Source organism: Vidua chalybeata, chromosome 22 (assembly GCF_026979565.1).
Source record: "Vidua chalybeata isolate OUT-0048 chromosome 22, bVidCha1 merged haplotype, whole genome shotgun sequence".
Taxonomy (NCBI): Eukaryota; Metazoa; Chordata; class Aves; order Passeriformes; family Viduidae; genus Vidua; species Vidua chalybeata.
In genome coordinates, this window is record NC_071551.1 from 1,969,543 (window position 1) to 1,993,155 (window position 23,613).

The 23,613-nt window shown below is 52.5% G+C and overlaps 1 protein-coding gene across 3 annotated transcripts in view; it reads left to right on the forward strand.

Moving 5' to 3' along the window:
* FBXO42 (F-box protein 42) overlaps positions 1-23,613 on the forward strand; it is a 45,515-nt gene that overhangs the window by 1,440 nt on the left and 20,462 nt on the right. The window contains exons 1-4 of one of the 3 annotated variants that reach the window (XM_053962879.1): positions 2,891-3,028; positions 14,552-14,821; positions 17,070-17,186; positions 22,220-22,354. In XM_053962879.1, coding sequence (XP_053818854.1) covers positions 14,569-14,821; positions 17,070-17,186; positions 22,220-22,354 — 505 coding nt within the window. In that variant the 5' untranslated portion in view covers positions 2,891-3,028; positions 14,552-14,568. Of the gene's footprint in view, positions 1-2,890; positions 3,029-14,551; positions 14,822-17,069; positions 17,187-22,219; positions 22,355-23,613 lie in introns of those variants that run through there. The other 2 variants (XM_053962880.1, XM_053962878.1) reach the window with 2 other exon arrangements.

The following is a 23,613-nucleotide window of genomic DNA, read 5'->3' on the forward strand; positions in this document are numbered from 1 at the left end:
GTCGCCTTTCCCGGTCACTGGGGCCGGGCATCACTCAGGAGGAGCGGGAGCAGGGCCGGGGTGTCTCGCTGTTAATGACCCGAACTCCAGGGAATGCTCGGAGCAGGAACAAAGGGGAGTCGGGAATGGAAGATAACCCCGGGATCGCCGGGAATGTCGTTTGTGCTCGGCTGGCTTTAATCATCCCTGGGAGCCGGCTCGGGTCAGCAGCTGGAACTCTTCCCCCGTGGCTGGAAGGGTCGGGAATTGCGGTAAATTCCCGTGGAGGAGCTGCTGACCTCAATCCACGCCCTGGATGGAAAGGGGCCTTTCCCCACCTGTCCTCCAGGAGCGGAGCCTCCCAGGGAAGCCGCGGCTCGGGGGCGGTGCCACGGTGTCCTGACAAAGTGCTTTATATCGCGACATAGCCCCGCAGCCGAGGCTTGGCCTTTCTGGAGAGCAAGTGCCAGAGTGGGAGGTTTCCTCATTCCCACAGCCCTGGGTGTTCCCACCACCATCTCTCCTTCCTTTTCCTTATGCTGATGCCAGAGAAGGGATGAAAACTGGGATTTTTCCCTCAGGTTATGTCCTCCTGGGCTTGGTATTTCCTTGGTGTCATAAGTGGGAGAGAAAAGAGCCAATTCTTGGGCAGAATTCCAGCTGTTTCATAGAATCCAGAAGGTTTGGGTTGGAAGGGCTTTGCAGACCATCCCTGCCACGGGCAGGGGCACTTTCCCCTATCCCAGGTCCCTCCAAGCCCCGTCCAGCCTGGACACTTTTTGCAGGGCAGGGTTGTGCCTGCCTTGCACACGTGTTGTCCCATGGTGTTGGGCTCCACGCTGTTCTGCAGGAGTTCTGTGTCTCCGTGCTCGGGCGGCGGCAGAGCCACATCCCGTGGTTGTTTTGGCGTGGCAGGGATGTTTGTGTGTGTTTTTCCTGCTGTGCTCCTCAGAGTGTTCCCTGACAGGTGACTCCACCCTGGCAAGCATTGCTTTTCCAGGGTGGCAGGTGAAGTTCTGGGACTCAGAAAGGCTCCGGACAGTTTTATCATTTTCTCTCGTGGCTTTTTACAGGCAGTGTGTATGATTTTCAATTTTAATTGGAGTTTCCTCCAGCCTTTATTCCTGGGACTCTGTTTCTCCCTGCGTTTGGCTGCGGGAGCAGCCCCTGAGGGGAGCTCACCTGCAGGACACGTGTTCCTGCCCTGCCTGGGCTTGGAATGAAGGTGGGGTTGGTTTATTCCCACTGCTGAACGTGGGTGACCTGTGATTTGGGGATTGCAGCCACTGCGTCGGGCACCTCTGCAGAGGTGTTGGGATGTGCTCCTCATCCCAGGAAATGCAGTGCATGCAGCAGTCTGCACATCTGCCAGGAGTGACAGGTTTGGAGTGGGAGCTTGGGGATGGTGTGGCTGTGCATTCCCAGCACAGGGATGGTGTGGCTGTGCATTCCCAGCACAGGGATGGTCTGGCTGTGCATTCCCAGCACATGGTGTCTGGCTGTGCATTCCCAGCTTGGGGATGGTGTGGCTGTGCATTCCCAGCTTGGGGATGGTGTGGCTGTGCATTCCCAGCTTGGGGATGGTGTGGCTGTGCATTCCCAGCTTGGGGATGGTCTGGCTGTGCATTCCCAGCACAGGGATGGTCTGGCTGTGCATTCCCAGCTTGGGGATGGTGTGGCTGTGCATTCCCAGCTTGGGGATGGTGTGGCTGTGCATTCCCAGCTTGGGGATGGGTGGCTGTGCATTCCCAGCTTGGGGATGGTTGGCTGTGCATTCCAGCTTGGGGATGGTCTGGCTGTGCATTCCCGCTTGGGGATGGTCTGGCTGTGCATTCCAGCTTGGGGATGGTGTGGCTGTGCATTCCCAGCTTGGGGATGGTGTGGCTGTGCATTCCAGCTTGGGGATGTGTGGCTGTGCATTCCCAGCTTGGGGATGGTGTGGTGTGCATTCCCAGCTTGGGGATGGTGTGGCTGTGCATTCCCAGCTGGGGATGGTCTGGCTGTGCATTCCCAGCACGGGGATGGTCTGGCTGTGCATTCCCAGCACGGGGATGGTGTGGCTGTGCATTCCCAGCTTGGGGATGGTGTGGCTGTGCATTCCCAGCACAGGATGGTCTGGCTGTGCATTCCCAGCTTGGGATGAGCTGGCTGTGCATTCCAGATCCATGGAGTGTGTTCCCAGGGCTTCCAGGAGGCACTGGGTTTAGACACCGCTTCCATCCAGCCACTTCCACAGGATTGTGAGCGAGGGCTGCTGGAAAAGGCTTCCCACTCTCTGTGTAAACAGAGCTGCGCCTCCAAGGGAAGTGATTTTTCCCTGTGTGTTCCGACAGGGCAGGCTTTGTTGGAAAACATCCAGTCAGGATTTTCCTAAGGCTGGAGGTGGGTAGGCTTTGGGCTTTGACATGGGAAAGGCAGCATCACCTGGAGATGGCTGTGAGGGCTTAAGGAAGGTGTTAGAGCTGGGAAGAGGCCTCTGGGAAGTGCTGGTGTGCTCCAGGGTGTTTCTCCAGGTAGGGGCTCCCTCCAGAGCACATTTCCTGCCGAGTGGTTCTGCTGGCGTCTCCCCGGGCTGTCCCCAGCAGCATCCAGGCTGTGCTGCCAGGAGCAGCCAGCACAGCTTGTGATGGAGTGGGAAATCCAGGTCAGAATTCCTTTTGAACTCGCCTGTGTGCTGGATCAAAGCAGAGCAGGGGTGACACATCCACGTGAAAACCGTGGCTCATGTCGAGCAACCTGCAGGAATTAGGGCTCTTCCCGTCAGGAATTTGCTGTTTCAGGAGCTGCTCTGGACTGCGTTCTCTCCCCCATTTCTATGGCAATCTTTAAATATTTATCTTTGCTTGCTGAACTCCCACTGCAACATCTGTGACTGAGGATCCTCTTTTCCCCCCATGGGAAACGTGGATGCAGTTCAGGCACCAGCAATTGGCAATTCCGATGCACTGCATCTCTCCCTGGGTTCCAGATTCCTTTGGAAGCATTCCCTGCCTCATTTTGTCTTGTACCTGTGCCAATTTTATCATAATGGGGGTTTTGGAGGTTTAAGGTAAGTTGGCAGAGCTGCTTTTATTTATTTGGAGCTTCTCTTTCCAGGCCAGGTTGGATGGGGCTTGGAGTAAGTCTAGAAGGTGTCCCTGTGCATGGCAGGGAATGGGATGAGCTTTAAGGTCTTTTCTAACCCAAACCATTCCATGATTTTAACTCCCATTAGGTTTCAGTCAGCAGAAGTTCATCTCTGGTTTGAGGAGTGATTTGGGGTTTTTTGGGTAAAAAGATCTCTGGTTTGAGGAGTGATTTGGGTTTTCTGGATGAAAAGCAGCTCAGAAATGTCAGAATCTCGCTGTGAAGTCGGGGTGGCTGCAGGAAGAACTGTCCATCCCCAAACTTCTCACATCAGGGAATCTGGGACACGGGTTAATCATTCCAGCTGGGTTTTTGTCACTCTGGAGAGCCTGCAGTGTGATTTATTTGTGCTTTAAAAGAGACTTATGAACCCTTTGGGTGCCGTTATTCTCACACTGAGCTTCCAGGGAAGGGGCTGGCCGTGGGAATCTCTGGCTTTTCTTGTCCCTGCTGCTGGATGCACACCAGAGCCTTTTGCCAGCTGCCAAAACACCTGGAAGGAGAGAACTAGGTGCAGCTCCCTCTGAAGCAGCATCACTGTGGAATTCCTGCATTCAGTTCCTCTGAGCAGCCGCCTTTAATCCGTGCTGCTCTTCCCAGAGCTGGTTTTGGGCCGGGCGTTTCCTTTCCCAGTCCCAGCAGCTGCTGGGAATTCCTGAAAGCTCCCAGACTTTTGGGTTTCTGCAGACACAGACTCGCTGGGCACAGGGGATGCTGTAGCCTGCTCTGAGCAGGACTCCTGGATGCTTTGAGATCCCAGGGTTTCGTAATGTGTGATGAGCAGGGATTTGCCCTGTTCTGCTCGGAATGGTGCCGGTTAATGGTGATTGTTGTGGTGACAGGATGGTAACAAAGGAGCATACTGGGGAGCTCATTTTGTCATTGAATGGTACAGATGAACTTGAAACTTGCACAATTTCCCTGAATTTTTGTTTGCTGGTGAACATAATATGGATTTGACTGTGCTTTTTTGTTGTGTCTTTCTTAGTATTTGATATTTAAGTCTCCCTAAGCACCCAGGCTTGAGGCATGGCACAAAGGATGGCTGGATAGCTCCTGCTTTCCTCATCCCCAATATCCAGTGCTTCTATTTCTCCATGCTTTGCCTTTCCTATTAGCTGAGGAATAAGAAAATCCTGTACAAAACAAGAACAAATGCTCTTATTTATTCTGCTCAAATCAGTGGAAACTGCAGCAAATCCTCCTCCAGCCCATTGGGTGGGTCAGACTCATGAAATCTGTTCCAAATGGAATCCCTGGGTTGTATTTTCTGGTCCTGGCTGAGTTGTAGTTGGGGTTTGCCTGGTGATTTGTGGGTGCTGTTCCCAGCCCCTCACACCTCTCTGTGCCCAGATTCCCTGTGGATTTAGTCCCATTTCTCCCTCCTTTCAAGCCTGGGCTCCAAGGGCATGCAGAGCAATCTTTCCAGTTCTGTAATAACAGGGTTGCACTGCCACCACCCAGGGCTGGTCTGCACCTCACATCTGTCCCTTCCCATCTGCTTTACTCCCTCAAAGATTTCAGGCAATCCTCTGTTGCTCATTGCCTGCTGTTTGCTGGGAACTGGTTGAGATTTCCCCCCAGTGAGGTGCTGGTTTTGGGGGAGAAATGTGGAGGGGCAGCTCTGATCTCTGCCTGTGAGCAGGGACAGGACCCAGGGAAGGGCTGGAGCTGGGCCAGGGGGTTTGGGTTGGAGATCAGGAAAGGTTCTTCCCCAGAGGGTGCTGGGCACTGCCCAGGCTCCCCAGGGAATGGTCCCAGCCCCGAGGCTGCCAGAGCTCCAGGGGCCTTTGGACAGGCTGGGATTGTTGGGTGTCTGTGCAGGGCCAGGGGTTGGACTCTGATCCTTGTGGGTCCCTTCCAGCTCAGGACATTCCCTGGTTCTGTGCAGTGTGTTTAGCAGGAGTGGAGCTCCAGGAGAGCAGCTCCCAGCTCCACTGACAGGGAATCCCAGGGATGCTGTCTGCCTGCAAAGCACCAAGCTCACGCCGGCTCCCTGGGGTTCTGAGCAAGGAGTTGGGATGCCACAAGGTCAGTCCCATGGTGAAGGCTATGATTCCCTCTTTCCCAGCCTCTGGCACTGCCCTTTGCCCACACCAACATCACCATGGACCTTTGTGCTTGTAGATTCTTCTCTCCATCCCCATTGCACAGCACAGTGCGAGCTCCACAGTCTGAAATTTGCAGAGGCTGGTGGGTGTCTGCCCTCCCTAATTCACGTTTTCTGCGAAAAAAGCCCAGCCATGAATTCCAGCACCTTTGGACTGCACACACTCCAGCACCTCCATGGGGGTCAAGGACACGCTGTTTGCTTTTCAGGAATATCACATTTCCCATCACCTTTTGAGGTTTTGATTAGGGCAGCAAAGAATCATGGAATGGTTTGGGTTGGGAGGGACCTTAAAGCCCACGCAGTGCCACCCCTGCCATGGCAGGGACACCTTCCCCTGTCCCCGGTGGCTCCAAGCCCTGTCCAGCCTGGCCCTGGACACTGCCAGGGATCCAGGGGCAGCCACAGCTGATCTGGGCACCCTGTGCCAGGGCCTGCCCACCATCCCAGGGAAGGATTTCTTCCCCATATCCTATCTGAACCTCCTGTCCCTCAGTGGGAAGCCAATCCCCCTTGTCCTGGCACCCCAGGCTCTGGTAAAAAGAACCTTCCTGTGTTTGTTGTCAGGTCATTTCTGTTTCCAGCTGTCTGCACATCCCTCTGAACTCTGGAGAGGCAGCAGCTGAGGACAGGGAGCTGCAGACCTCTGCTCCCTGAATCCTAGTGCTGCTGTTAACTCCAGCTTCTTGTGGCTTTTGTTCCTTTACCTGCAAAATGGGGTTAACTGTGGAATGTGGAAGGCTGGAATGTTTGAGGCATTTCAGGTTGTGTCTCTGTGGCCAGACCACGTGTCTCTCTGTGATGGAAACTCCTTTGTTCCACCTGAGAGAGGGAAAATACCTTCCATATTGTTTTGCTGTGTTTAGCAAACAGATCTGCCTTTAAACCTCCTGCTCCTGGGCACTGCTGGGATGGTTAATCCCTGCTTGGGAGCTTCCATCAAAGGCCTCACCTCGGGAATGGCAGGGCTGGGTGTGGAGGGGGAGCACAGACAGGTTTGGTGTGAGACACAGACAGTGTGCATCCCAAAAGCGCTGTGTGGGTGTGTCTGACACACTGCTGTGTCCCAGGAGTTCAGATCAGGAGGGGAGGGCAGTTTGGGGTGCTCATCCCTGGTAATGTCCATGTGGAGGTGGTGGTGGTGGATGTCCTGGTGTCCTGCTTGCTAACAAAAACAGTGCATCAGTGCTGCCAAGTCAGCAGTGTGTCTGAAAGCCCTGGGCATCGATTCCAATCAAACCTTGGCCAGCCAGGATGCAATAAAATGGTTTTTTTCCAGTATATCTTTCTCTTTTTATGGCTTGAAAGTCAGTAGCCTTGAGCTCATCTTTGGTTTGGGTGCAAGGTCTGGGGGCTTTCCATGACTTGTGTGTTTTTGTGGGGAGAGGAAAGGTGTAGCTGGTGAATCTGGGCTGAAGAATAACTTTATTTATTGCAAAAATAAAATTGTTACCACCCCCCAAACTTCTCATTTGTCACTGCCCAGAGCTGGACATGAGCCAGGTGTGCCCAGGTGGGCAAGAGGTGGATGGCCCCTGGCTGGTCCCAGGATGTGGCACCTGGGGACATGGTTTAGTGGGGACATGGCAGTGCTGGGGGAGCAGTGGACTCGGTGATCGTGTAGGGTTTTCCCAGCCTTACCAATTCCATGATTCTGTGATGGATGTGTGAGTGCCAAAGACCACATCATAATGGAGAACTAGAGGTTGGAGCATGAGCACCCACAGCAGGAAAACCCTGACCTTGACCTGGCTGTGCTGGACTTCATTTTCCTGAAAACTCCATCCTTTGTTCCCACTGCGAAAACGTCCAACCTGAGTTTGCAGCAGTGTTGGACACCGGAATCCTGGTTCTCCCACCCAAGATTGCCTGGGTTCTGTGGACAGCACTGCACTGAGGTGTGAATCCTGGTTGTTCCCAGCCTCTGGAAGTGCTGGTGGTTTCTGAAGGGAGTCCTGTGTCCAGCCCTCGATGGATTTCTGGAAGTAAGGCTTAGAACCTTTGCTTTCCCTCTCACTGATTCTTGATCCTGCTGCCCCCCTCTGCCTGATTCAACAGGGGCAGGAAGGTCTCAAGAATCTTGCTCCAGGATCCAGTGGGTTCAGGTGGGATACTGGGATAAAACCTTCCCTGTGAGGTGGGCAGGCCCTGGCACAGGTTACTCAGAGCAGCTGTGGCTGCCCCTGGATCCCTGGCAGTGTCCAAGGCCAGGCTGGACACTGGGGTTTGGAGCAGCCTGGGATAGTGGAAGTTGTCCCTACCATGGAATGAGATGTGCTTTAAGGTCCCTGCCAACTCAAACCATCCCATGATTCCACGATCCTCAGTTCCCCCAAGTTCCATAAGACTGGAAAGGGACTGGGAGCATCCTCAGCAAAGGCAAGAGAGCCCCAAATCCCGGAGGCAGAGGAGAAAGAGGCCCGATGCTGCCATACCGAGCAGGGTAGGAAATGCCATTTTCCTGCTCCCCAGCTGCCCGTGGGCTGCAGGAGCTGCAGGAGGTGGATGAGCTCCAGGGCTGTCCCAGCCAAGGAAGCTCTGGGAACCTTTCCTGCAGGACACGTGGGGACTGTGGCTTCCCTGGGAATGGCACTGGGAGATGCCCTGGGCATCCTCTGGTGTGCTCTGCAGAGAATGGACTTTAACAAAGTAATCCCACAAGCCCCTAGCACAGCCTGTCAGAAAATCCGGAATGAAGGCATCCAGTATCTTTGGGTGTTTTGTTAACAAGCCCTTTCCTAAGATATGTCCACATTTTTCATTTGGTTATTCTGCTCGGGCAGTTGGAACTGGGCATTGGGCTGGATGGAAATCCAGAACTTGCAGGAGATGTGTTTTCAGGCTGCTTTTTCAGCTGAGCAGAAGTGGGCTGGATTTGGGTCAGTAGCCGTGTTTTCCTTGTGGTTCCATTATAAGTTCCCTCCGTTTGTGCAGATGAACCAATTTGGTGACTTTGGGAGGTTTCAGGTATCGTAGGACTCGGAATGCTGTGACATTCTCACAGGCTGTCCTCCAGGCAATTCTCCACAGCTTTCAAGAGCTTGTCCAGGAGCTCCTGTGCTCTCCTGATGACAGCAATTCCCAGGATCTCCCAGTGTTCCCAATCGGGAATTCTTGCCAATAAATCATCCTGAGCACGTTTGGAGAAATGTTTTTATCCTGTGAAGTTCATCCTCCTACAGCGGATGTTGCACCAGGAGGAGTAGCTGCCCTTTTCCTTGGAAAAAACTCAATTTTCCAGGCCCAAAGGCTTCTCTTTGCTTGGCTAGGGGTTATTCTGGGTTTTAGGACTCACAGGGAGTTCAGTTTGCAAATGGAGCAGGATTTGTTTGCTGGGAAAAGCTGAGGTGAGGATAACTGGAATTCAGGGCTTGGCGGGGGCCGGCAGAGGGAGTGTGTGAGCCCGAAATCCTCCTCATTTCCTACAAAATTTAGGAGATTTCGGGAGCACTGGAAAAGGGAGCAGCCGATTATTGCACCCGAGCAGCTCCTCTTGTGCTGCCAGGGCTTGGCAAGGCAGATTTTGGCAGGTTTGAAACAAATCCAACTCTTTTAAGGGTAATAATATTGTCCAAAACCATAGAAATTCTTCAAATCCATACATCCATAACAAGTGGAGGGTTTGGTGGATGGTGGAGATTTTGGCTTTTTTAATTACTTTCTGCAGGGATATTTAGGGATTGTCTTTCTTGGTGTGGAAAGGGAAATACAGAACTCACAGGAATTGTCTTTTTAAGACTTGTTTTTCGTGTGAGCAAAACTGGGCTGGATTTTGGGTCAGTTGAAGTGTTTACCTCATGGTTCCATTTTAAATTTCCTGCATATTACTTCATATTTATTAAGTTGGTTTTTTTTTTAAGCTTTGGAACTATTGATGAGGTTTTATAGTAGTAATAATAATAATAATAATAATAATAATAATAATAATAATAGTAATGAGGGTTTCCCTACATACACCTCAAGTGTGGTGTCATTAAACTCTGCTGCTTCCCCTTTTCCTGTGGACTCCACACCAAAAAGTCCCTCAGACAGCAGCTCCCTGATTTGTATTCCACCAATAAATCCAGGATAACCCCCCACATTTTCATTCTGGTTTTCAGTGCATTCATTTTGAGGGAAAACAGATTCAGCAGGATTTATTTGTAGGTTGCTGTGCTGTTTATGCAATAAATCCTGCTGTGTAATGTCACACTGTTGCTTATTTTTTAACTGAAACCTCGGGAAAAAACAAGCAGGAATCTGGAATAGCAAAGGGTCAGCTCATCACTGGGCTGGGAGGAATTTCTGAGATCTTGGTACCTTTTTATAACAGAAATATCAAACAAAATTCAGCTGCAGTGGTGCTGTTCCAGGACAATGGGCAGCAGTAAAAATGATGTAATATGGAATTTTTTCCCAAAGCCCACTGTTCTAACAGGCAAAACCATCACAGGGAGGTTGTGTTGACAGAGAAATGGTGGAGTTTTCAACCTTGCAGATGGAGTTTAGGAATCCTTTCTTTTCCTGGATGACTTGTATGAAAGAAAAACAATTTTGTGTGTTATTTGAAGAACCCTTGGAACTGCCTGTTTTGCAGGGATAAGGAGCGTCCGTGGTGCCGATATTCCCGAGGTCTTACTCTGCACAGACAGGATATTGCTCATCCCATAGCTTCCCAGAGGCTGTATTTTCTTTTTTTTTGGACTAAAATCTGTTTTTTTTTCCCCATTGTTGAGCTTTGCCAGCAGTTGATTTCCAAAAGGATCGGTTGCAGCTGCTGCAGGTTAGGGAGGACTGGGAATGTTGTTTTATTTAATGGTGTTTATCCCAGTCCTGAGTCCCGTGGTTCCCACGGACCTTTCATTCCCTGTGTTGCTGCTTTTATAAAATATCACGCTTCTCCTCGGAAATAGTGCTGAATTTTCCTCTTTTCACCCCAGAAGAGGTCTCAGTGCTTGTTTTAGGGCAAAACCAGGAGCAGACAAAGCTGCAGGTGAAGTCCTTGATGGCACAGCTGGAGAGACAAACATGAAAACACTGAAAATCCTTCCCATAGAGATAAGATTTTTTAAAAGGCAAAATGAACCGTTTTTGTCTGATGGAAGAGGGTTTTTATTTGAACTGGGGCAGAGAATCAGCCAGAGGTGTGGCTGTCCCCAGAGTGCCCCCCTGGAGACGCTGGCATGCAGAAGAAGCCATTCCAAAGTATGAGGAAGAGTCTGGAGCAGGTTGGAGACAGTTGCTGCCTTCCACCCCTACATTACCCCCAGGGCTCCTGGTTGCCAGGTGCAATGAAATCCCTCTCTCCTGGCAGCCCAAGCCCTGGGCAAGCCGGGCTGGGTCCTCTCACACACCTGGAACGTTTTGTTCCCGGCGGGAGCAGCACCACGGCTCCTCCACTGCTGTTTGGAGAGAGCATTCCTTGTGGCCTGTGGAAAGGAGCAATCCCTGTGTGTGCAGTGCTCTGACTCAGGACTGGTGCTCAGCCTCTCATTGCCATTCAACAGCTTGCCCTTGGAGGCTTTTTTCCATAAAATCCATAAAAAGAGGGAGGGAAAAGGCAGGTTAAAAACCCTGCAGGTTCAAGCACTTCCTGAAGCAGCTGGAAGTTGTGGAGAAGAGAAGGCAGCTCGGGAGGGAACCACCAGTGCCACTCACACCCCTCTGATCAGGAGAGGGGCCTGCAGGTAGGAAAAGCTCCTTGGACCAAGAAGGGATTTGCAGGAGCAGGTTTTGAGCAGTGCTTCAACCCAGTGGGGTTATTTTTGCCTGCATTTAATATTCCTCATCTGTTAGTTCCAGATAATTACTTTAGGAATAAATAGCAGGTTCTTAACTAATTTCAGGAGGGGAGAGAGGGAAAATTGAAGTGCTCTGAAAGGAGGAAAAGGATTATGAAATGTTTTGCCAGCTGGCAGAGACACAGCTTTTAGGAAAGGGCAGGCAGATTCCATCGGCGCCGGCAGAGCTCCGCTCCCGCTGCCCTTCCAGTGCTTCCTGTCAGGCTGCTGGAGCAGCTGCCATTCCTCCTTGCTGCAGCTCCAGGCTCATTCCTGAAGGCCCCAAAACCTTCCTAGTGCTGGGATATACAGGCATTTCTCTGGGACCAACAGGGCTCTGGGGTGCAGAATATCATGGAATGTTTGGGGGATGTGTTGGTGTTTTCAGGGCTCAGTCCGATCCCGGAGTTAATTGGATTGCAGCTACTTTAGGATGAGATAAAACTGCTTAAATCTCTTGGTTGCAGCTTTTTGAGTGCTCAGAGATTCATTTTAGCCCAGGTACAAAGTGGAGCCAAGGATGGTGCAAGCAGAGAGCACCTGGAGAGGCAGGATGAGAGAGAAAGCACCTCTTGCATCACCCCAAAATGCAGGAACACTCAGTTCTGCTCCTGGAATAACTAGTAAAACCCTAGGTGTGGAGGTGTGGGATTTTCCCTCATGGATCTGCTGAATAACTGGCAGCAGGAGCTGCTGGGATGCTTTAGCTCTTTCTTGCCAGCTGCCTGGGTTCTTTTTCCTTTTTCTGTATTGGAGCAGGGTTTTGCGACAGGGCTTTGCTTTGCATTCCAGGGGTGGTTATTCCCAGCTCTGCCCTTCCAAACAGAATCCACATCCGTGGCAGGTCAAGCTTGGAGGTTTATTTTGACAGTGAGCTACCTTTTGGGAGCTGAGTTTATTGCTGGCCTTGTTTTCCTTCCGAAAAAGAACACGGCGTGGGTGTGAAAACTCTGAGGATGGTTATTCCTTATGCTCAAACGTTTAGGAAACAAGAATTTACCAAAGGAGATGCTTTGGAATATTTATAATATTATCAAGTGGCTTGAGAAGAGCAGACAAAACTCAGTGGAGCTTCTCCATCCTCAGATATGCTATTTGAGGCTCCTCCCGCTGTTTTAAAATTGGCCTTAAAGATGATTTTTGTTGTTTTGTGCCTGGGATCAGCCTGACATGTTGGGTTATTCCTGAGCCTGCTCCAGAGGATCCAAATTGGGATTTACTAGCTGGAAAACACCTCTTTCTAGTGGGTGTGCATTCCTGCACTTCCCATGACTCTCTCCAGCAGGATTTGGACATTATTTAGAGCACAAATAAAGGACAAATAAAAGTAGTTGGGATCACACAAGGTCCTGACAACTCCCCAGCCCATCACCATCTGCAGGGTCCTGCTGTCCCCAGGCCAGAGGCAAAAACCCTCCTGCTCGGGATTCTGGCAGGGCTTCAGGGTGGGGGTGGAAACCTCTGCCTCCTGGGGAGCTGCTCCGTGATCCCAGGCTGGGAGGAAGGGAGGAACAGACCCTCCTGCCCTTCTGTATCCTGAGCAGGAGCACAGCCCCATCCTGAGCAGGAGCACAGCCCCATCCTGAGCAGGAGCACGGCCCCATCCCAGACTGGAGCACGGCCCCATCCCAGACTGGAGCACAGCCCCATCCTGAGCAGGAGCACCAGCAGCGCTGGCTCCATGCTGTGTCAGGATGGAAACCAGCAGAGGCACTACCCAGCCATGGATGCCTTTGCTTGGAAAAGGCCCAACCTTCCATTCTTTCATTATTTTTTAGCTCAACTCCACTTTTCCCTTCCCTCAGTCCCTGGGAGTTCGTGCCTGTTGGGCTGCGTGAGGCGGGTTCGTGGCAGCAGCAGCAGTGCCCGTGTCACAGTGTTTGGGTTCCAGCCTCCCCTGCCACAACAGTGACTCCAGCAGGGATTTCTGACACGGGAAATGTGCTGGCTTCTGCCGTGGTTCCTCCCGTGGTTCCTCCCACAGATTGACAGCCCTGTGGATTTTCCAAAGCTGCTTCATCAGGGAACCTGACAGCAGTGGGGACTGGTGCTGTTGCCTGTCATTTTCCTGGGCATGAATTGGTTGCCATGGAAAGCTTTCCCGCTCCATGTCTCCACCACCTGCCATTCCCACGGCATGAGAAAACCCTGGATTAGTAACAGCAGCTCAAGTTATTCCTGAGAAATGAACCTCGTTTATAAATCAGGTCAATGACCCAAGTTTATGGTTTAACATGGGTTTTTTTTACCAGGGTGTTTCTGTATCAGGATATTTCTTTATCAGGATGTTTCTATATCAGGATGTTTCTGAATCAGGATATTTATCCTGCTAAGTAACCCATGTTAAACAATGACATCAATAACTTCAAATCCTTCCAGCTGTATTTTCTGGGTTAGGGTTTGGAAAAAATAATGATAATATTCTTATATTGGAGGATGTTAGGGAAAAGCTGTCTTGTGTTCCCTCTTGAGGAGCTAGTTTGCTTCCTGGCTTGCTGCAGGTTGGATTTATCCTATGGACTGTGTGGATCTGCCTCCAATAATCCTGGTCAGTTCAGGGCTGGAGGTGGCTGGGCAGCCTCTGCCTTGTGGACTTGTGAGGAACCCAGGCTGAGTGATGCAAGAACAGGGAGCTCACACTGGTTTGGGTGCTTTCCTCGTGCTAGGAAAGGATAAAAAGGGAATTTCTGGAAAAGAAAGCCCCGTGTCATCCCTGGGAGCTGTTACTGTGGTTTGGGCTATGGATCCAGGAGCACTCAGGGAGCAGCTGCTCCCTTGGTCTCCACTCAGCCACCTTGGGAGGGAAAAGTGCTGCTGCTCTGCTCAAGACAGGCTGGCTGCTTCCTGGAAATGGAGCCCAGGGGTTTGCCTTGCTGTGGCAGGCATGGATTTAACCTCACACGGTGCCAGGTGCCCAAACTGGACACAGCCCCTTGTTAAGGTGGATTTATGTCATGATACTTTTCTGTCGTCAAGGTGTCACCTTACACTTGGGATGCTGGGAATAGCTGGAGATACAACCTCTGCTATCCCAGCCTTCCCAGCAGTAAATCCCGGGGGGATTTGCTTTCTTCACCTACTGCCAGCCAGGGCTGTGTGCAAGTATTTCACAAATAAAAGGAAAAGGGTGGTGAAAACGAGGCAGGGCATTTTTCCCCCACAAGGAGTTGTTTGGGCTAAAACAGCCTCGCTGGTGGAACAGGTTCCACAGGGTGGAGGGACTGTAAATGTCACTGTGATCCTGTCTCACCTCGGGTGAGATTCCACAGGGATCCTTTCCCCATCCCAGCTGGGCCCCACGGTGCAGGGCAGGGCAGGGCGATGTCTCCTCGTGCCCAGAGAGGGAGCAGCAGCTCCAGGGGTTTGGCTTTGGCTCTCTGCTTCCCACTGGAGGCAGCAGCAGGGTGGGGAGAGATGGAGTGAGCTGGGAAAGCCGTTCCTAAACCCTCAGCTGCTGCAAAACTGCAAAACCACATCCTGCACTCGGTGATTGCTGTGCCAGAGCCCTCTGGTGTGTCACACACCTCTCGGTGCGTTCCTGGTGCTCCCTGTGACCTCCCCATTGTCCCTTTCCCAGCTGTGACGTGGGATGCCATGGCCAGCTCCTCGGACAGTGACGATGACGGGTTCATGGCCGTGGATCCAGAGGACGCCGCGGTGGAAGGGACGATGGAGCAGGAGGATGAGCCCCACGCCGAGCTGGAGGTGGAGGAGCCCAGGCCCAGCTCCAGATCGATGCTGGAGCTGCCAGAAGAGGTTTTGGAATACATCCTATCCTTCCTCTCTCCCTACCAGGAGCACAAAACCGCCGCCCTTGTCTGCAAACAGTGGTATCGACTGATCAAAGGTACAAGTGATGGCAGCAATATCTAACTGTGGGGCTTGGAACCCAGATCTCTTTTACCTTTGCCTCTTGTTTTCCCCTCAAACTCTGAAATCTGGCTTCTGCGAAATCCTAGAGAAATCCTAACAGCCATGGGGTCCCCGGCTTTGCTCAAAGAGGCCCTGTAGCTGTGCAGAATTGAACCCCTCAGCCTCTCTCAGGGTAGAAAACCCTGAGAGGCCATGAATTCCCATCCTGGAAGTGTCCAAGGCCAGACTGGACAGGGCTTGCAGTGATCTGGGATAGTGGAAGGTCCCACCCTTGGCAGAGGTTGGAGCTGGATGAGTTTTGAGGTCCCTTCCAGCCCAAACTAAAACAAAGCCCAAGCCCCACGACAGAGCAGCTCCTTTGCTGCCTTTGGGTGCTCCCAGTGCTGCACTGGTGAACTTGGATTGCAGCCTCCTCCCCAGAGCCCCTGCCAGTGTCCCATGGCTGATGTGGCTTTAATTGCGCTTCGTTTGTGTCTTGCTCAGTAATTAACATTCCCAAAGCTGCTGCTTTCAACAGTCCTGGCTCTGGTTCTTACAGCTCTGCTGGAGATAAGTGCAATATAAAATCTGCATGAGTAGAGATGTGCATATTCCAGCTTCCTGGAAGAGTAGCCCAGAGACACAGATCCTTCCTTTGCCTCCGCACATTCATTCCAGAGCCTCGTGGGGGAATTTTAATGCTGGAGAAATATGATACAGCAAATAAGGAGGGAAAATTTGGACAAGGATACAAGCAGAACCTCCTGCTTCATTTTATTTTAATACACTGGGTGATTTCTGGTATGATTCTGTTGGGTGCATGCTTTAATCACGAGCTTCATTTAAAAACAAGGAATTTCAGAGGAGAGCAGTTCAATCCTAGGGAATGGGACAGGTTGCTGCACAATGGGAATGTGTTCCTTCTGGGAAACAGGAGTGGGTGTCAGGTGAGGAATGCCCTTGGCAGATTGTGGGGTGATGGCTCATTTATGGACTTCTCATCTGAAGGATTCCAGGCATTCCCCACTTTGCCCAGAGCTGAACAGACTGGGGGTTAAAAAACCACAGCTACCCCAGCAGGGACCCTGGCCCAAAAGAACTCTTTTTGTGCATCCTTTTGGGGCAGCAGCTGCCCACAGCCCTGGGGAAGGGCCTTTTCCAAGTGCTGCAGCCCCAAGTGGCTGCTTGGCTGTTTCCTGGAGTGGCCTGCAAGGGATGCAGCTGGGATGGACAAACACCTGGGATTCACCCCGAAGGGATGTGGGAAACATCCCTGGAGCCCAAGGATGAGCAGCCAGGGGCACAGCATGGCTTTGGGCTGTGTCACCTCTCAGGGGACAAGTGGTGCTGGGCAGCTGGGCCCTTCTGGGGCAATTCCAGCCAAAAAAAAGGTGTGGAACTACCACCTGTGAGCTGTGCCCAGAGAGGTCACTCGAGGTAAACAATTGATTCGTGTTCTCCTGGTTAATTTTTCCTGTTTGCCAGGATACATCTGCCGTGCACTGCTGGAGCTCACATTCCCTTTCCCGTGTGACTCTCAGGGATCAGCTCCTAGAGGACTCCAGGCTTTATTTTTTTATTTAAAAAAACCCTTCCTGCTTTATATCCCGGAGTGGGATTTCTTGCTGGGGGTGTTCCTGGCACAGGGCTTGGGGAAGAACTCTTGGCAGGTTGTGGCATCCTCAGTGCAGGTGCCACCAAGTGTCTGCTGAGCTGCTGCTGCTGCCAGAAACCTTCTCCAGACCCTTTTGTCTCCTCAGGGAGCAGCCTCTGGCCCCTCCCAGCACCCTCACACAGAATTAGTGGCAGTCTTGGAGCATCCCTGCTGATTTTTATCACTGATATCTCCTTTCCGACTTTGTTCAGATCCCTGGCCAGTAGCTGCATTCACACTCTTAAAAATTGATTATTGCACTGAGCTTCCTCGAGGGAAGGGAAGCTGCCCCTCGGGGTGTGCTGAGGGAACAAGGGTGCAGCACAGAGGGCTGAACACAAGCTCTCCAAAGCATCCCAGTGCTTCCTTCCTTTCCCAAAGGCTCTGCTTCCCGAGCCGGAGCTGCCGGGATGTCATGACCCAGCCGGTACACGCTGCTGACTTCCCCATTTGCAGAGTTCCCTTGTCTTTATTCCTTTAATCCCCTGCATTCCCAGCGTGTTTCTAACCCAAACACAGGGGTTTGCAGCTGTCCCCGTGCAGGCACAGTTTGTTCCCAGCCTTGCTGACAGTGTTGTTCTCTCCCCAGGTGTGGCCCATCAGTGCTACCACGGCTTTATCAAGGCAGTGCAGGAAGGGAACATCCAGTGGGAGAGCCGCACTTACCCCTACCCCGGCACCCCCATCACCCAGCGCTTCTCACACAGTGAGTATCCCAGGAATGTCCTCCCTCAGGGGCTGGCAGTGCCATCCCTGGGGGCTGGCAGTGCCACACGTGCCTCCCTCGGGGCTGGCAGTGCCACACGTGCCTCCCTTGGGTCTGGCAGTGCCACACGTGCCCATCGCCGCCGGTGTTCAACCCACGGCTGTGCCAACACTCGGCACAAGAGCAGGGATTTGGGAGCTGCTGGTCATGGTGGACTCGTTGGTCCTAGGAAATGTTGATGGAGTGGAAGGGGGGTGGGATTGTGGCTTTCTGGTTGTGCAGGGATCTTTCTGCAGCTCCCCAGGGTGGAAAACTCTCCCAGATCATGGAGTCAGCCCTTGACCAAAATGTGTCCCCAAGTGCCACATCCAGGGATGGTGACTCCAGCACTGCCCTGGGCAGTCTGTGCCAGTGCCTGACCCCTATTCCATGAATGGTTTTTCACAATATCCAGCCTGGGGCTGTTGCCCTTGCCTTGTCCTGTCCCAGTTCCCTGGAGCAGAGCCCAACCCCCCCCCGGCTGTCCCCTCCTGTCAGGAGTTGTGCAGAGCCACAAGGTCCCCCCCTGAGCTTCCTTTTCTCCCGGCTGAGACCCTTTCCCAGCCCCCTCAGCCTCTCTTGGGGCTCCAGCCCCTTCTCCAGCTCCATTCCCATCTCTGGACACGCTCCAGCCCCTCAGTGTCCTTCATGTCCTGAGACACCCAGAGTTATCCCCAGGATCTGGGCCCGAGCTTTGCATCCTCCCCAGCAACCCCTCCCTCAGCCCCTGGACTGGAGTCATTCCCAGCAAAGCCAGTGGGTTTTGGAACGTGCAGCACTCAGGGATGTGCACCAGCTGCTCGCACAGGTCCTCTACATCTGTGAGGAAAACTGGGAATTGTGCAGTGTGCTGGGCTCAAGTCGAGCAGAGCTGCAGGTGGATTTGCTGACAGAAGGGAGCGATTCAGTCAACAGCACCACTCAATGTTTGGGTGAATTCTTCCCCTGCTTCCAAGATTCTGGAAAAGAACAGAGGATAAAAGATACCTAAACACAGTGCCTTTGAGGGAAAGTTATTGAAATAAACCCTGTTCTTTGGAGTGCAGTAGCATTGAGCTGCCTCGGCTCCAACAAAAAAAACACAACAAAAATTCCTTCCTGTGACTTCAGCACGGGGTCTGAGCCCTCTGGGGGACAGCTCTTCCAGGAAGCAAATTGCATTTTTCTGAGGGAAGATAAACACGGTGCAAGCCCTGCCATTCCAAGAGCAGCAGGCATCACATTTTCATCTTCCCAAGCAATAATTTATGAGGCAGCCGCGACGCTGCCTCCTGCCAAGACAAGCCCGGGAGACGCTGCGGGGAGCTCTGGTGAAGTCATTGTGCTCTGCCGAGATACCCTCGCCTTCCTGAAGGATGAAAAGGCTCCACAGTTCACAGCTCATTTTTAGCAACGTTAGTGAGGTGCTTATTAACGGCTTCACATTTGCATGTATTTCCCTTCAATTTTAGCAGCGTTTTTTTGCGACTGCTGGGTGCTCAGGCCAGCTAGAAATTGCCTGGAAAAGGCTCAGAGCGCTCTTTCCTTTATCCTGCTGCCTACCACGGGCTTCCTGGCTGCAAAGTGAGTTGTCTCCCTAAATCCACTGCCCTCGGAGCGTGTAATCCGTATTAGCCTCGCTCGGTGACAGGGCCCCGGCTCTGCCCGGCCCCGGTGGCCACGGCAGCGTTATTAATGCACTTTGTGGGCACAAAGCTAATCTGGATTAATTTGTTTGCTGACTTAAACGGATTGGTTTGTGAGCAGCTGCCCAAATCTGCAGCCTCTGCTTTCCCTGCAGCAGCATTCTGTGCCTGCGGGCGAGATTCCAGCGTTAAAGCCGAGCTACAAATCGTCAGTTCCGGAAAGTCAAACTCTGAACCTCTGAACCGTCACCTAAAATCCCAAGGGATGACGATGAGCTGAGGTGGAGGGAACAGGATTTTGGGCAGTGGGGAGGGAGCAGGCAGGACTCACAAAGCCCTTCTTGAGGGATGAGTGATTTGCTGTTTTTTTTGTGGGAAGACGTCACCGCCCAGGCACGAGTCAGTGCTGCTATCAAAGCTCTGTCTGGGGCTCGCTCTCGCTTCCAGGAATTATTAGAACCATCCCAGAAGTTCTCACAGGGAGCACAAACGGCTAAGGAGGGGAATTCTAAGCAGCTGGAAGTCAACCTGTCTGCTCTCAGTCCTGAAGGGAGGAATGGCAGAAGTGCTTGATAAGGAATAGTGAATGGAAGGAGCTGCCCTGGGGAGGGAGTGCCTGGCAGGGATCACACCGCTGAGAGCAAACTGTGGATGGGCTGTCGCTTTTCCAAAGGCTGCAAAACTGCAGGATATGAAACATCAATCATGCTGGGTTTTAGGGGCAGAAATCTCCCGTGTTTGGGGTTTTTTGGATGATGTTTGCAGGAGTCACTGAGCTGTTTTATGTATGAACCTGCGAGGTCACAGCAGGGCGATGAGTCACAGGGTGAAATCACTGCCCGCAGTCGGAAAAAGATGTCAGGAGGCTCAGGAATGCAGAAACGGAAAAGCAGCAAAGGAATGCCGACCCTTCTGCCAGGGATATTGATCCTTTGCTGGAGGAGTGACTAATTTTAAGCACTGATTTATTGTTTTTGTTTCCAAGGAGCCTGGGGTTGGTGGCACCACCGGGATGAGTAATTACAGCAATTTGTGGGTTTGACGAACCGTTGGGAGCGGTGAGAGCTGGAATGTTTGTTTTACAGGATGGGCTGCTCCTGGAGCAGAGCTGCAGCTCCTCCCAGCACCCACCCTTGCTCAATATCCCCGGATTTTTGGCTGCACCCAGGCCCTGCGCTGCAAGGAGCAGGACAGTGGCATTTTAGAGAGTGAGGAGATAGAGGTGGAGATGGAGATAGAAGGAGATGGGAAACATGGGGCCATTCACCTGGAGAAGGCTCCAGGGAGACCTCAGAGACCCTTTCAGGGCCTAAAGGGGCTCCAGAAGAGCTGGAGAGGGACTGGGGACAAGGGCTGGAGGGACAGGACACAGGGAATGGCTCCCACTGGCAGGATGGATGGGATATTGGGCAGGAATTGTTCCCTGTGAGGGTGAGCTGGCCCTGGCACAGCAGCTGTGGCTGCCCCTGGATCCCTGACAGTGTCCAAGGCCAATACCAAAGGCTTTCTCCCTCCAATCCATGTGGGAATGGGATTGACAGCCCAGCCAGCTCCTTCCCATCTCTCCAGTGGGAAATACAGCCCTTGAACTTGGATGGGTGAATTTATTTCATGTTCTCTGAGTTTCAGAAGTCCATGCTCTTGTTTATGGTGAAGGGAATGTGCTTTCCATTTGGTTGTCCCTCCCCAGTCAGCTCTGCTCTGGCTGTCGGCTGCTCCGGGTGAAAATCTCTTGCTCAGGACAGAGGAGTCAGGAGTGTGCTCAGAACCAGAACCTCTGCTCTTCCTGAGCATCAGTGTCTTCAAACACCAGAATTCCTGGTTCCTTTCCAAAGATAAGCCACTTCTGCAGTGCTGAAACTCTGGGGGTCACTGAATTTTGCTGAGACATAAAAAAACCCCAACTAAATCCATTCAGTGTTTTCCACCCAAAGAAACCCTAAAACCATCAGGGACGTGCACAATTTCCCCCTGATTTGTTCTACACCTGGTATAAACTATATATAAACATATCATGGAATCCCAGAATATCCTGAGCTGGATCCACAAGGATCATCCAAGTCCAGCTCCTGACCCTGCACAGAGCAGCCCCCACAATCCCACTGTGGAATTCCCACAAGCTGGAATAAACTCCACTTTTCTTTGTGCTTGCTTTTTCCTGGGTTTTCCTATTTTTTTTTTCCTCAAGCTGCTCTGCCTTCCTTATCTTCAGCAGCTTAAAACTACTCTTAAAAGAAGTAGGAGAGCACAATCTCAGTGATTTTGCTGGGGGGGGGGGTTATTCCACATGGAGTTTTACAGGAAACCCGGAATTCTGCCCAGCCTCTAAGGCAGACAAGCTGAGCAAGCCCTCCCTGCTCCATCTCTCAGTTCCCTCTTGCCAGAGGTACCTGGGTGCTGCAGACACTCCCTGCCAAAGTCAGACACTTCCATGGGTTTTGTTTTGCTGCAGAGCTTTTTTGGGGCCAAAAGCTCTTGGGTATCTTTGAGGAGTTGTCAAACGTGGTATTCCCTCCCTGTTCCCCACCTGGCTGCCTCATCCTTCCCCATGGGGAGCAGAGGGAATGCCCGTGGATGATCCTGAGTTTTAGTGGGAGATTTAAATGAGATGGGGTGAAATCCTGAAGAGAGGACAAAGCCCAGGGCTGGGTGCACAGAGGGGTCTGTGAGCTGTGTGATCCAGCTCAGGGCAGGTCAGGGAGCTCAGTGCCTTAATCACAGCTAAGCTCATTAATTACAGGCCTCTAAGGCAGTTTTCTCTGCACTTTGAGGAGTAGCTCTGCCTGAGGGATAATCCTCTTGGGAAGGTTCTTGCTGGAGCTTCACCCTGCTCAGGAGTGCCCTGTGGTTCTGGGGAGCTGGGGCAGCCTGGCTGCTGTTCCCCAGGGAGGAAAGGGCCTGGCCTGGGGGTGGGACACAGGGCAGTGACAGGGCTGTGGGGACAGCAGTGGCAGTGCTGTGGGGACAGCAGTGACAGGCTGTGGGGCACAGGGCAGTGACAGGGCTGTGGGGACAGCAGTGACAGGCTGTGGGGCACAGGGCAGTGACAGGCTGTGGGGACAGCAGTGACAGGCTGTGGGGCACAGGGCAGTGACAGGCTGTGGGGACAGCAGTGACAGGCTGTGGGGATAGCAGTGACAGTGCTGTGGGGATAGCAGTGACAGGGCTGTGGTCACAGCAGTGACAGGGCTGTGGGGACAGCAGTGACAGGCTGTGGGGATAGCAGTGACAGTGCTGTGGGGCACAGGGCAGTGACAGTGCTGTGGGGACAGCAGTGACAGGCTGTGGGGCACAGGGCAGTGACAGGCTGTGGGGATAGCAGTGACAGGGCTGTGGTCACAGCAGTGACAGGGCTGTGCTCTCTCACAGGTGCGTGTTACTACGACCCCAACCAGTCCATGTACGTGTTTGGGGGCTGCACCCAGAGCAGCTGCAATGCCGCCTTCAACGACCTCTGGAGACTGGACCTCAACAGCAAGGAGTGGATCCGGCCCCTGGCCTCAGGTGAGCCCGGGAGCTCCCCCACTCCCCTCCCTCCTCCCCGCAGCTCGGGCTCGTGGTTCTGGATGTCTGAGCTTATCCCACCAGGATTGGGCTGCATCCCAGGGAGATGTGGGGTTTGTGGCAGAGCCTCAGTCCTCAGCCCCGCCTTGGGGGTGTTTTTGGGGAGCAGCAGGTCCCTGTCATGCAGGGTGAGGGACATTCCCTGCAGCCACCAGAGCCTGCGGTGATAAGGCTGAGAAAATCAGGATTGTTCAGCCTGGGAAAGGCTGAGAGAGTTGGAATTGTTCGTGCCGCAGTAGGCTAAGATGTGATGATTGTTCAACCTGAGGAAGGCTGAGAAAATCAGGATTGTTCAGCCTGGAGAAGGCTGAGAAATTTGGATTGTTCAGCCTGGAGAGGAGAAGGCTCCAGGGAGACCTCAGAGACCCTTCAAGGGCCTAAAGGGGCTCCAGGAGAGCTGGAGAGGGACTGGGGACGAGGGCTGGAGGGACAGGACAAAGGGAATGGCTTCCACTGCCAGAGGGCAAGGATGGATGGGAGATGGGGAAGGAATTCCTGGCTGTGAGGGTGGGCAGGCCCTGGCACAGGGTGCCCAGAGCAGCTGTGGCTGCCCCTGGATCCCTGGGAGAGTCCAAGGCCAGGCTGGAGCACCCTGAGATAGTGAAGGTGTCCCTGCCTGTGGCAGGGGGTGGCACTGGGTGTGTTTAAGGTCCCATTCCGTGATTCCATGGTGAGAGTCATTGTCCCAAAGCTGAGATTTTCTTTGCTCATTCCAGTGGCTCCCACTCCAGTTATTTTGGTGGGTGGAGCAGACAAGCCCATGCAGGTGGGAGAGCGTGGGAAAGCAGGTTCATTCCTGCTGTCCAGGCACCCTCAGCCGGGCAGGAAAACACCACAGATGATTTCCCACACTGGTTTTTGTGCTGGAAATGTCACCCACAACAGTTTGGTTTTTTCCTTTTAATTTCTGAATTCCACTAAAATAACTTTGAGGAAAGCAGAAGAATTGGGGGAAGCTCTTGGGGCAGAGGGGAGAATGCAGTGTTAGAGCAGCTGTTTTGGCAGGAGGAGGAAGGAGAAAAGGAGCTCAACATCCACCAGCATTCCTTGTTAGGAACAGAATTCCCTGTCATGTGCCCCAAGTATTGTGGACTGCTCAGATATTGTTTATAAAGTATTTTCTTTTCTGGCACTTGAAGTACTCCAAAATCCAGGGAATAAGGAGATAGAGGTGGAGAAGGATATAGAGGGAGATGGGA